Genomic DNA, 13,778 nt, shown 5'->3' with positions numbered 1-13,778 from the left:
CCCTTCTGTCCGCATCACTCTGCAGGAAGAGGACAGACTCGTAGCCCCCTTCTGTCTGCATCACCCTGCAAGAGGAGGATTGACTTAAAGCTCCCTTCTGTCTGTGTCACCCTGCAGGAGGAGGACAGACTCATAGCGCTCCCTTCTGTCTGTGTCACCCTGCAGGAGGAGGACAGACTCATAGCTCCCTTCTGTCCATGTCAACCTGCAGGAGGATAGATAATATTTAACTGGCAGGAGGAGGGATAGTATTTAACTCACTTGATCAGTTCTCTCCATCCCTCTAAGTAATGTACCAGTAGGATCTCATTGTCATTTGTCACACAGTCGTAAAATGATTGCACCATTTTTCCAATCTGAAAATTCTTCCCCTTGCAGATCTTCTTAGAGTTTTCTATCACCTGCTGATAAGTGTACTCTTCCTTGAACGACTCCACATTTTTCTCCTAATGTAAGAAAACAAAATATTGTGCCTCTTACAAAATGTTAAGGTATTTGAGTGACTCTCACAAGGCACCAGCTTGCTTTTTGGAAATATTTTTATCAATTCACTCTCGGTGATAAAAATGGAAGAGTAGGGGTCTGAAATTTAGATTAAACAAACAGGCCTGCTTTATCATACCATGTTAATTACACTGCATAGCTAAAATATAAATATTGGTTTAATCTATTTGTCCTATACTAAATAAAGTGTGCTGAATCCAAATCTGAAGTCTGATTATACCTAGAAGGTCAGAATCTTAAGTAAATTGTGTGTATAAATGCAATTAGCTGCATTCTCTCGTTCCTCAGTTACTATGTAATCTCTATACATAACTAACTTTTGCTTCATAGTTCCATGACATTACAAAAACTTAGTTTTATGTTGCAACAACATATACAATTCCACATAATTCCTTGTTCAACACATATGTACACTTCAGAAGTGTTTCAGGCACTTGCTTTTGCATTTGTGGCTCTCCGCTCTCTCCGGTTGCAGAAACCAGAAGTAGTCAATCATTATGTTGGGGTTGCACCGGCCATGATATCTTGTTTCTATAATGAAATGTCCTGGTGGAACCTTCGTCCCCCCATCACTCACATCACCCAAATTTTGTGGGAAGAAGTCCAGATAGAAATGTAAGAAATTAATTTTAAGTGACATACAACAGCCAAGTTGATGGTATGCTGTTAGCATGTTGTTGTTCATGAGTTCAGCATGGTTTTCAGCTCGCTGGTTGCCCAGAAAGTGTTGTGCAACTAGCACAAATGAATCCCAAGCAGCAAGTTCAAGTAGCTTGAGTTTGTCTCTGAATGTGGCATCACACATTAAATTGCAGATTTGGGGACCGGTCGCTTTAAGTTTAGCATCTGTTATAACTTTTCCAAACTTGTCCTTTAGATACTGAAAACCCATACCATCATGATCCATTGCAACCACAAAATTGTTCATTAATCCAAGTTTAATATGAAGTGGCAGAAGTTAAACTTTTTGTGAATCAATGAGTGGTATATGCTTCACGTTGTACTGGCCAACAGTGTGTTCAGGTCTGGGTGGCCATTCTTTCACTTTGTAATGGTTGATGTCATCATGACTGTTCCACAGGCACAGAAAGCACGTATATTTTGTATATCCCAATTGCAGGCCAAGAAGGAGTGCCACCACCTTCAGGTCACCTCAAATGTTTCACTTGTGTTCTGAATAGTTAATAAATTTAAAAATGAGGTCCATGGATTTGTATGTCTCTTTCATTCCCTCGGCATGAGCAAGAGGAACAGAAGGTTTTACGTTACCTTTATGCAGCAATGCAGCTTTCAAACTTGCTTTGCTCAAGTTTATGAACAATCTCCATTGCTCTGTTATGTATTCACATCCTAACTACATCTTCAGACCACTCACGTCGGTACAGAAGCAAATGTCATTTTCCAGCTTGTAATAACCTGCAAACTTTGTGTGACGATCACAAAAGTGTGAAGTTGTCGTTCCTTTTTGTAGCAAATTCCAATCCTTTAATCTGAAAGGCTAACAGTTCAGACTTCTCCTTTGACAAAGACAAGTCCCTTACTAGATTATCTGAATCTGATTGGTTTAAAAAATGTGGATACCCTCTTCAAGTTGGGGTTCATAACATTAATTAACGTCAACATCATCCTCCTGTTCCCCATCCGACATGTCACTGTCAGTAACAACAGCTGTAAGAGGGACTGGCACTTTGTTCTCTGCATCATGTGGCACTGGCTTCAGAGCAGATCCACAATCAGGATGAATGATATTTGACTTAGTCTTCTTCGAAAACCAAGCAATTTTACTCATACAGAAGTAGCAGTCCGAGTGATGTTCTGTTGGCTCACACCAAATCATTGGCACAGCAAAAGCCATTCTATTACTTTTCCTATTCAACCATTGTGTTAGGCCAATGTAACACACCTCACAGCAGATATGAGGTCCCCAACTTTTATCCTGATTTTCAATTAGCTGTACTATCCAATAAGATGGTTTCGCACTAGAGACAAGCCCTCGGTTAATCTCGCCTTTTATACCTATTTCTGACGTCAGGTCACTGACATGCCCAGCCGCTGCTGGAACATGCATGCCACCAAAGAACGTGATTTAGCTGAGGTGGCAGCAGGCATAGTGGTAGCTGCAACTGTTATAATGTTCCCATGTAAAAATACATTACCCTTTTACCGACCACTTGAACAGCTATAACACGCCTATAACCTAAAATCTGTACGTGATAGGCAAATTCTGAGTTCAGATTTGGAATTGGCACACTCGATATGTAAATCACATGTGTTATTCCCAATAGCAAAATCGTTGTAGTTATCTCCAAGCAAATATTACTTTCTTCATGTACCAACTTTCTTCTTCAACCAATTTACAGTATTTCTTTAAAAAAATGTTCCTTAACATTATTTCTACTTCATCAATGGCTCCCCTGGTTTTGGTGTCCACATAAACCATTTTTTTCCTGCTATCATCATGCCATTTATCTCTAGTCTTATACTGACTACATTGATCTCTTTTGGCTGTGATGTGGAATCCCAAAAGGGAACACTTTGTTCTAGAAACTACAAATGGTAAAGGACACAAGAACCAACTATAAATGTAGGTAAGTATTAGTAGTTTTGTTCAAATTAGAAATAAAAACAAAATGACTAGATGGGCAGGTGATATGGTTTGTGAAAAAAAGTGCAGCTTTAAACTTTTTTTTCATAAAATTTTCTAACACACAATGAGCTTTTTTCTATGTATCTTGCCACTTGTGACAGATTTGGAAACTCCCTGAGCACAAACCCAAGAACCTTACCGAAATGTCCTCATTAGCGATGACATCATTTTCAATCTTGACGCATGGCTTCCCATCCTTAATGCATTCATGTAGGGGAGTATCTGCTGTACATAAAAAACAAAAAACACACACAGTAGGTACATATGATGATATTATTGGTTTAAAAGCTTAGGAAGTGTTATTGAGCCCAATCTCTAGTTGTCTTTGCAAGTGATGACAACAAAGCCCCCACTGAGTAAACTTGATGTTGGCTGATCTTATTTTTTGGGGTCATGTCTATTCTGGTTTATTAGGACCATGTTTTGCATGTTTGGTTTGATTCCCAATTGTACAGAGGTGATCCAGGGATAATAACCTTACTGGAAGGTGAAGGGAATGCATTTTCAAATGACATGAATTTGAGTTTGATCGATTTAAAGAAAAAATACAAAGATCAAAAAAGTCAGGAGTTCTATACTTGTCCATGGAAATCAAAGCACCAGATTACCTTTAAAAATACTCTGTCAATCTCTAAAAACAAACCTGACTCACAGCATCCTACAATTAAAGAACCATCACCTAAGGCCTTTTTCTCTTACCTTTCTACCAATTCCAGCACTGCAACTTCTACAAGACATTTCTGCATTCAACACTTCTGGAAATTTCAGATACTTGTGCACCCACCTGCAATCATCTTTTTCGTAGCAACACTGAACACCAAATGCTGTTGGACAGTTAAGGGGAGCGAAAGGAAGATAACTGTGTGCAGAACCATCATAAGGGCTTGCTCCACCACCACCTAGTTTGTCTGATTGTAAAGCCACAAATTGGCAATACTTTGACAGCTTCAATAATAATTGTTTATTGAAAGATCTAATCAAATTAGAAAACAGTTATAGTGATGACCATTTCCTTGGAACTGATGGGAACCACTACTTAATGCCATTTTGACCAAAAATTTTATTTTTTTTTCGATCAGTAAAATTGCCAGCTTCATAGCCCCATGGCAAACAGCAGTGTCCTACCACAATTTACTCTATACTTAACTGCTGCCTTCTGTTAATTGTAATATAGATAGTTCTTCTATATTAGGAAATATGTGAAAAGGAAACCACAAGAGCAATAACTGTTATTATTCAAATCTAACATGTGGAATTGGTGAAAGTATTATATATGTAACAGTCTCTAAACCAGAAACACTTGTAGAGTTTAACAGTTCTACATCAGCCATTCAAAAGATTAACTATCAACTTTGATGATTTAGAACTTAATGTAAATTCAATATTGTCAAATATTCATAATAAGGGCAATGTTTTCTTGGTCATTTGATTTCATGCCATGTTTTGGTGGTTGGTTGTTGTTATCATTTGCACTTCTTTATATCACTGCCCATTCTATTTGTTTGTGTACGGCGTACAATCATATGTACTAAGATCTATTTAACATTCACTCCTGCTCCTGCTTTGAGGAACATTTGCTGTTTCCAGTTGTCACTAGAAGCTGTTAAATTCATGAAAAAATTAAATTGACATGAAATTGACAAAAAGTTTTCTGAATTGTCATTTAATCCTAACAAATACAAACGAAGCAGAGATAACCTAAAGATTACTTACGGAGCCTGGTGATACTAACGTAAAGGAAGATAAATATCAAGAGTAGTGGCAGAGCGAATCGAATGATTTTGTGGCAACCCATGTGTGTAGGGGATGACTGTGACATGATTAGCTCCGGCGTTGGTAGCTCGCCATACTAGAAAAGCTGTCGTCTCCTGATCCTGTGACAACTGGTTGTGTCTTTCACAATACAGCAGACCCTGATAAGCAGTGAACCTTTACCCCTCAGATCAACATGGTCAGCTCTAGTGGGAAGAGATATATATGAATTTACTGTTCAGTAAATTACAACTCAACACTTTATAGTTTGGCTCTTTACAAAGACTCAGAGATTCAGCAGTGGGTCTTTGAAACCTGAACATTCAAAATAGATCATAGAGTTAGGTCCATAAATATTTGGACAGAAACAACTTTTTTCTAATTTTGGTTCTGTACATTACCACAAATAATTTTAAATGAAACAACTCACTCAGATGCAGTTGAACTGCAGACTTTCAGCTTTAATTCAGTGAGTTGAACAAACAGATTGCATATAAATGTGAGGACTTAAAGCCTAATGTAATTGGACAAATAAAAAAGCTGAAAATAAACTGTTTATTTCCAATACTTGGTTGAAAACCCTTTGCTGGCAATGGCAGCCTGTAGTCTGGAACTCATGGACATCACCAGATGTTGGGATTCATCCTTTTTAATGCTCTGCCAGGCCTTTACTTCAGTGGCTTTCAGTTGCTGTTTGTTTGTGGGTCTTTCTGTCCAAAGTTTAGTCTTCAACAAGTGAAATGCATGCTCAATTGTGTTCAGATTAGGTGACTGTCCTGGCCATTCGAGAATCCACTTCTTTGCTTTAATGAACTCCTGGGTTGCTTTGTACGTTTTGGGTCATTGTCCATCTGTATTATGGAACAACCCCCAATCAATGTGACTGCATTTAGCAGGACTTGAGCAGACAGTATGTCTCTGAACACCTCAGAATTCATTTGGCTGCTTCTGTCCTGTGTAACATCATGGATAAACACTAGTGTCCCAGTGCCATGGAAGCCATGCACGCCCAAGCCATCACACTGCCTCCGCCATGTTTTACAGATGATGTGGTATGCTTTCGATCATGAGCTGTTCCACACCTTCCTAATACTTTTTCTTGCCATCATTCTGGTAAAGGTTGATCTTGGTTTCATCAGTCCAAAGAATGTTTTTCCAGAACTGTGCTGGCTTTTTTAGATGTTTTTGAGCAAAGTCCAATCTAGCCTTTCTACTCTTGAGGCTTATGAGTGGCTTGCACCTTGCAGACTTCCCTTTATGGTAGACTTGGATATCGATGCGCTTACTTCCTGGAGAGTTTTGTTCACTTGGTGGGATTTCTCTCCAACATGGAAATGATTTCGCCATAATCCACCACTGTTGTCTTCCGTCGAAGTCCAGGTCTTTTGGCGTTACTGAGTTCACCAGTGCTTTTGTTCTTTCTCATGATGTACCAAACTGTAGATTCTGCCACTCCTAATATTGTAGCAATTTCTCAGTTGGGTATTTTCTGTTTTTGCAGCATAAGGATGGCTTGTTTCACCTGCATGGAGAGCTCCGCATGTTGTCTGTTCACAGCAAAATCATTTTTATGCAATCTTTTTGTTCAACCCACTGAATTAAATCTGAAAGTCTACAGTTCAACTGGATCTGAGTTGTTTCATTTAAAATTAATTGTGTACAGAACCAAAATTAGAAAAAAGTTGTCTCTGTCATGGACCTAACTGTACTTCACACTTTCTTCTGGTTGAAAATATAATCCCATGCCAGGGCTCAAAGCACCTTCACGTTGGTTCTGTGCTTTAGCTATAAACTTTGCAGTGCCAGCTGAGGACACTGAACTCAAGAAATAGTCTCTCACCCCTGCCATTCCATGTGTTTTGAAAGCTGGGCCAAGGGTAAACTTTGCTTTGCCTATGGTAATCCTGTATGCAACTGCAGTGTAACTGCAGTCCAGGACTAAAGCTACGTACACAGGTCAGATAATAGTCGCTCAAGAGAAACAGTGAAAATCTGACACATATTCAACAGTCCCTAACTTCGAAGTGGATTGATGAATGACCAATTAGAAAGGTCTGCTGTCCATTTCTATGAAGAACAGGCACAGTGTGTGCTTTGTGTACAGCACTCCTTAGTTTTTAATTTGTCACTGGAAAGAATCATGAAAGATCAAGATTTGGGTGATATCTGGTCCAAATTCTGTTTTGTTTTTTTTAAAGAAAGAGTCTGTGTTACTAATAAACTAAATAACTTTGCAAAGTAAATAAGGTGAATGTGTTGGTATTCAAAGAGTACAGAGGTTCACTTTATTCAATAATATTTATTTTGTACAGTAAACATACATTTTGAAAAGCGAACGTTTACTTTCAATAAGTGGACAACCTCTACACCTTTACTCAACCTTCAGTACCTTCACTGGCAGGATCCATAAATGTCTCTGCTGTAGTGCACTTTTGCAGTCACCAGGGAGCACAAACTGTGGAAAACAGACATCTCCTTCCTGAATTCATCTTCTCTATAGGGAGTACAATTGCAGTCCAGGAACCAAGAGCAAGGCAGGCATAACTGTTCTCTAAATGTACATTTTGCCATATGGAATCACATTAAATGGAGAGATTGGCAGGACTAAGCTAAACATATAAAGAAGCCCGGCCTTTTTCTTAAAATTTGAAGTGTATTTCTTAAATACACTTCCCAAATGCACGTCCTAGAAGTGTAATGCAATACAGAACTCCTCATTTCTGGGCCCTGGTATTAAGGAACTTGAATTGGTCAAGCCTTGCTCCTATAAGCAGTAGTGATCATATAAAATCTGGCTTTATCTGTCACTGTGCCTCCCTCAGGTAATGGTACCATGGCACCTGATGCTGGTGCCAATGCAATGTGAAAAAACTTTTCAACAATCTAAATAAAAAATGTGCTTATAAATCATTATATGTATGATATGATGTGTTTGAGAAACAGTTGGCCAAAATCAAGGTTGAATTACATCCACATGTCCTCATATATTTCAAAGCCATTGTTTCTAATTTTAGAGACTCTTTAATCACTTGCAACGTACCAATAGATTGGCGTAAGGCCATTGTGGTACCTATCTTCAAAAAGGGAGTAAAGTCATTACCAAGTAACTACAGACTGGCAAGTTTAATGTCCATAGTTGGAAGGGTCCTAGAGAGTTTGATAAAGAACCACATTGAGGAGTTCCAACCAGAAAATAGTTTAATAAGTGATAGCCAGCATGGATTCAAGAAAGACGGAAGTTGTCAAACAAAATGTATTTTTATGAGGAAGTAAGTAAACAGGTAGACAGTGGAGCAGCAGTTGACATAGCGTACTTGGACTTTGCTAAAGCATTTGACACAGTACCCCACAGACGGTTAATATGCAAGTTAGGGTTGATAGGTTTAGAAAAGCCAATCTGTAAATGGATAGAGAACTGGCTTAACCTCCCTAGTGGCTCATTTCTTTCCGGTTTTAAATGTCTAAAAGCGGTACATTGCTTTTCATAAATTTTTTTTTTTTACAGTATAATATAATAGTATGAGTATAATACATATAAATATATAAATAAGTTTTTTTTTTTTTAAATACATAATATACTTATACTAATATATATATTTTTAAATAAATGTTCTTAAAAACAATGTACAGCTTTTACACATATAAATCCAATGTATTGCATTCAATACAGTTATTTTGTATTGAATGCAATACAAATGGATTTTGAATTTCCTGCCCCGCCGGCAACATGATTCGTCACCGCCGGTGATTCATCTGATGCAGAAGCCGGCCGGAGGAGGAGAGAAGACGAAGATTGCGTCGATGGACGAGGCTGGACGCAGACTGATCAGGTAAGGCTCTATTTACTATTACCTCCCAATTGGGGTTACCTCTAGGGAGGTTAAAGATCGCATCCAGAGAGTAGTAAATAATGGTTCATACTCTGAATGGTCTAAGGTTATTAGTGGTGTACCCCAGGATTCAGTGTTGGGACCTGTACTGTTTAACATCTTTTTTAAATGATATAGAGTTTGGGATTAAAAGTACAATTTTTGTGTTTGCAGATGACACCAAACTATGTAATGGAATTAAATCCATACAGGATGTCTATAATCTACAAGTAGACCTGGATGTACTGTTTGATTGGGCAGCCAACTGGCAAATGACATTAATTATGGATTAATGTAAAGTTATGCACTTGGGGTTAACAATTTGCATGCTTTATACTGTCCAGGGGGAATACATTTTGGGGAGTGAGAAATAGAAAAAGGATTTGGGGGTTCTGGTAGATCATAGACTTAATAACAGCATGCAGTGCCAAGCTGCAATATCTAAAGCTAGCAAAGGACTATCTTGTATTATTAGAGGAATAGACTGCAGAGATGGAGACATAATCCTGCCCCTGTACAAAACATTGGTCAGACCACATCTGGAATATGCAGTCCTGTTTTGGGCACCAGTTCACAAAAAGGACATTGTGGAATTGGAGAGAGTGCAGAGAAGGGCAACTAAACTAATAAAAGGAATGGAGGAGCTCAGCTATGAGGAGAGATTAGCTGAAATGAATCTATTCTCCCTTGAGAAGAGACGTTTAAGAGGGGATATGATCACCCTGTATAAATATATAAATGGGTCCATATAGAGAACTCTCTTTTCAACTATTTATTTTAAGATAGTTACCAAGAACAAGGGGGCATTGCGTCTGAAGAAAAAGGAGATTAAGCTCCTGATAAGGAAGGTATTCTTTACTGTATGATCTGTGAAAATGTGGAATGAGCTCCCTCAGGAAGTAGTTTCAGCAACTACTATAGATTGCTTTAAGAAAAATCTGGATGATTTCTCGAGCACAGAATATAACTGGGAATTAAAGTTTTAAAGTGAAGATAACAGAGACTGTTGATCCAAGCAACATCCGATTGCTTCATGGAATCAGGACAAAATGTTTTTCCTTTGGAGTAAGTTGAACCAGGGTTTTTTTGGCTTCCTCTGGATCAACTATCTGGAATATGTTTATTTTCCTAGTGGTTGAACTTGATGGACTTTTATCAACCGGACTTGATATGCCTTTGTTCAACCTGAATTACTATGTAACTGTGTATATTAAAGAAAGGTTTTTGCCTATATGTCAGCTTAACCTAAACATATAAACAGGGTATCTGATGATACAAAGTACCAAATAAAAGCTAATAACCTAAATACAAATAGCAGGAACTTACACAATGTCACCAATTCATACAACCAGTTCTTTTTAAAAAGTTTTGCAGATTTTCCCTACATAACTTTTCTTTTTGCATCAGTATGCCTGATTATCAGAACTCATGAAATCTGCAAAAGTAGTATAACACACAGAAAATACTGCGTATAAGGGGATAAAGTCCAGGTGATGGGTTGGATAAGGTGAGCACAGGCTACATGTCTCCAGATAGGAAGCAGTGGCAGTAAAATGATATAAATGAGAGAGGAAGAACACAGCACAATAGATTGGAGAAAACATTTCATGAGACCGGTCAAAGGTTTATCTCTTCTTCACAGGGTAAAGGCCGTTCATTTATCCTGTCTTCATTGTAATCCTGATTTTTAGGTCACAGAACAGGACTTACAGGAGAACTCTAATGCATGTTCTGCAAGATAGGCACGTGGCTGCAGCTTGAGGAACATGCAGTACATATACTCTAATGTCTTTTTGCAAATGTCTTATCAGAAAGCTCAGTTGATGACAGACAGGTGTCCATAGACTATGTTGAGCACATGAATTTTGTCAAAATAAACCAGGCCTAGGTCTGAAGAATTCCACAGTCCATTAGGTGTACGAGGAGGATCCAAAAGAAACAGGACTGTCCTCCATGTGGCTGGACCTCATGCTTGTTCCCTTGCCAGTCAGAAGCCAGAAATGATCTTACTCCTCAGGCAGTGATTGTTTTCAAACACTTTTTCGTTACCCTGTCAATATGTCAAATTTAGCATCTAGGATCAACCCTATTCAAGCAGGTGGAACAACGAGAAGGAAAACCCATGTAAAAATCATTGAAGACCGTTTTTACACCATTGATGAGTTGTCAGAATCTACAGGAGTGACATGGAGCTCAGTGCAGCGCATTTTGACAGAAGACCTGTTCTCGTTCCGGCTGCTTGAAGGGCACCCAGAACGGGGTTGATGCTCGATGCTTAAATTTCCTGTTTTGGAGTGCGAAAACCATTCGAAAAAACTCGTCTGACTCAGAGATTTTTCTTTGAAAGACATCTGAATCATTTGTAATGATTCCATTGGTGTTTTGCGGAGGAGAAAACAAAATTTCAAACAAGTTCTTTGCTCCCTGAAGATTGACATCACAATTTCGACAGGGTAACAAGAAAAAGGTTATACAGGCTATTTCTAGCATACTGACAAGTTTTTGCCTATGATAGAGCATATGCTCACAAAATTAAGAGTACATGCCCTGCCCTCTACCTGGTGTTGCTACTTCTACTGCTGACACAGTATTCTTTTTGTCACAGCAAATCCACTATATTGATTCTGATGATAGAAAGTTACTGTTGCTAAGCTGCCTAGAAATCCTAACATATCTTCTCCTAGCATATCTTCCTTCTCCTTCAAATCCCCTGCTCTCTTCTCTTTTGCCCCCAAAATAAAAATAAAGAGGTAAAACTCTAATTTTAAAGTAAGACCCCCCACCCTTTTCGCCTCTCCTATGTATCCTAATTACTCTTTTTAGGAAGACCTCTACAAGACCCTTTTCCTCTCTATAAAATTTAGATTTTTTTTTTAAAGAAAATCAATTTCAAATCCTTTTTTTTCTGCTGTGCAACCTAACCCATATTTTATAAAGTCTCCTCTAAGGCTTTTTATTTCTCTGAAGCCTGTCAAAAGGCTCCAAGGGCCTTTTCCTGACCTTTCAAGATTGTCAGTGCAGCTGCGCATATTTGTAACAGAGGCCAACTGAAAAAAATTGCCGTATTTTTCGGCGTATAAGACGATGGGGGAGAAAAGTGGGTGCGTCTTATACAGCCAACACAGTTTTAAAAATAATTAAAATTTCATACTCATCCGACACCGCGATGCTGCGTGCTTCTTCTCCCCTCTCCTCCTGGCTGCAGCGCGTGTCTTCTCCGAGCGAGGAGAAGCCGGCACACGTGCCCCCGCGATCCTCCCCTGAGCGAGGAGAAGCCGGCACACGTGCCCCCGCGATCCTCCGAGCGAAGAGAAGCCGGCACACGTGCCCCCACGATCCTCCTCCGAGAAGCCGACAAGCACTGCGCCCCCTCGATCCTCCTCCGAGAAGCCGGCAAGCACTGCGATCCCGGAAGCACGCTGATCCTACGCACAGTACGGTACCGGTAAGTGGCACAGGGTGATCAGAAGGGGATGAATTGGCACAGGGTGATCAGAAGGGGATGAATTGGCACAGAGTATAGTTGATATAAAATATTTTACTGCAGTATTTGGTTCAGAATCTTTTTTTTTTCTAGATTTTCCTCCTTTAAAATTGGGTGCGTCTTATATGCCGGAGCGTCTTATACGCCGAAAAATACGGTACCTATCAAGTGGGCCTATCACCACATTTTTGTAATAAAAGAGTGGATAAGTGCCGATCTCACGTATGCACACATTTTTTTTCCGAAAGGAGCATAATTCGATCTCGCGCCTGCAGTGCACAATTGGGTAATGTAGGAATAAAACCAAGGTGTCAGGTGTTCAGTCACCACTGGAATGAATAAAGAAAACAGGACAGCACGGGACCAACTGGACTAGAATTGTAGAGGATTCGACGGGTTACTTACTTAAGCTTAAGTGTAATTTTTTTTAATGATAGTTCCGCTTACAATAAAATCTTTTTGTGCTTTTCCCTGAGGTAAACTGGGTGCCAAGGGATCCCTTGAACCCACAAGGGATCCCTTGGTCTAATGCTCTATTTTTTTGGTTATAGTAACATCATATGCAGTCGGATTATGCTTCTGGATATCTTTCTCACACCTTGTAAGCAATAAATAACTGTAATATCATAACACTTTGGCAGGAATTAGAGGTCTGAGAGAGCTGTAATTTAAAATGCTTCCTTCAGGCCATATAAAATGGCATTTTCCCATAGCTGTTCACCTATTTCTCAGAACAAAACACTAGAATTTTGTTCTCATTTGACTTAAAAGAAGTTTGGATTCTAGAGCCACATTCAAACATCGTTAAGGGGTCTATTTGTAAATGTTTTCACCCACGATTCACCCCCAATATTATCATTTTTTACATTTTGGATTTTAATATATTATATGAATGTAGGAATATTGAGTAAAAGTCAATCTACCACACAGCAGACCAGCACACAGTTTCCTGGAGCCCTTAACAGACAAAGCACCTTGACCTGAGCAATAAATACACCCCATCCAAGACCTTTCCTGCCAAGCCATTAGACATCCTTTCACACTGGGTTTTTGTTTAAACTTCATTTGGAAAAATGTGTGTTGACTGAAAAACATAATAGATCCTTTAGTTTAACAAATACAAATATAATAACTTTTGTTGTATTAATAAACTGGTAATAAATTATATATGTGGTATTAGCAATTATTAGCAATTTTTTCTGTGCTGCCATATGAGTATACAGCACTACATTTTCCAAATATGTAGAACCTGCTAGTCTAAGTATACCAGTTTCGAATTACCTGTGGAGAAGGAAACAAAATTCTAAAATGCTTGAGAAATTTGAGAGATATTGAGAGAAATTTAAGAGATACGTTCTAAAAAGTTTAACATGTGCTAAAAAGTTTAATACATTTTTAGGATGCATCTCCTACATTCAGCTTGTCTTTCTTAACATTTTCCTTTTTTTTTAATCTTTTCACTTTGGGTTCACGTTTCTGCTCCAGTTTTCCTAGGTCACCTCTACCTTTCAAAATGTTTTTC

The 13,778-nt window shown here is 38.7% G+C and overlaps 1 protein-coding gene across 2 annotated transcripts in view; it reads right to left on the bottom strand.

The window, feature by feature from the left end:
• LOC140322728 (ceramide-1-phosphate transfer protein-like) overlaps positions 1 to 5,039 on the bottom strand; it is a 7,433-nt gene extending 2,394 nt beyond the window's left edge. The window contains exons 1-3 of one of the 2 annotated variants that reach the window (XM_072399302.1): positions 4,865 to 5,039; positions 3,291 to 3,376; positions 262 to 446 (exon numbers count right to left, since the gene is read on the bottom strand). In XM_072399302.1, coding sequence (XP_072255403.1) covers positions 262 to 446; positions 3,291 to 3,376; positions 4,865 to 4,970 — 377 coding nt within the window. In that variant the 5' untranslated portion in view covers positions 4,971 to 5,039. The remainder of the gene's footprint in view (positions 1 to 261; positions 447 to 3,290; positions 3,377 to 4,864) is intronic. The other variant, XM_072399303.1, reaches the window with a different exon arrangement.
• Positions 5,040 to 13,778: the final 8,739 nt, after the last annotated feature.

The sequence above is a fragment of the Pyxicephalus adspersus genome, chromosome 2, assembly GCF_032062135.1.
Source record: "Pyxicephalus adspersus chromosome 2, UCB_Pads_2.0, whole genome shotgun sequence".
In the NCBI taxonomy this organism is placed as follows: domain Eukaryota; kingdom Metazoa; phylum Chordata; class Amphibia; order Anura; family Pyxicephalidae; genus Pyxicephalus; species Pyxicephalus adspersus.
This window is presented reverse-complemented; position numbering and strand designations above follow the sequence as displayed.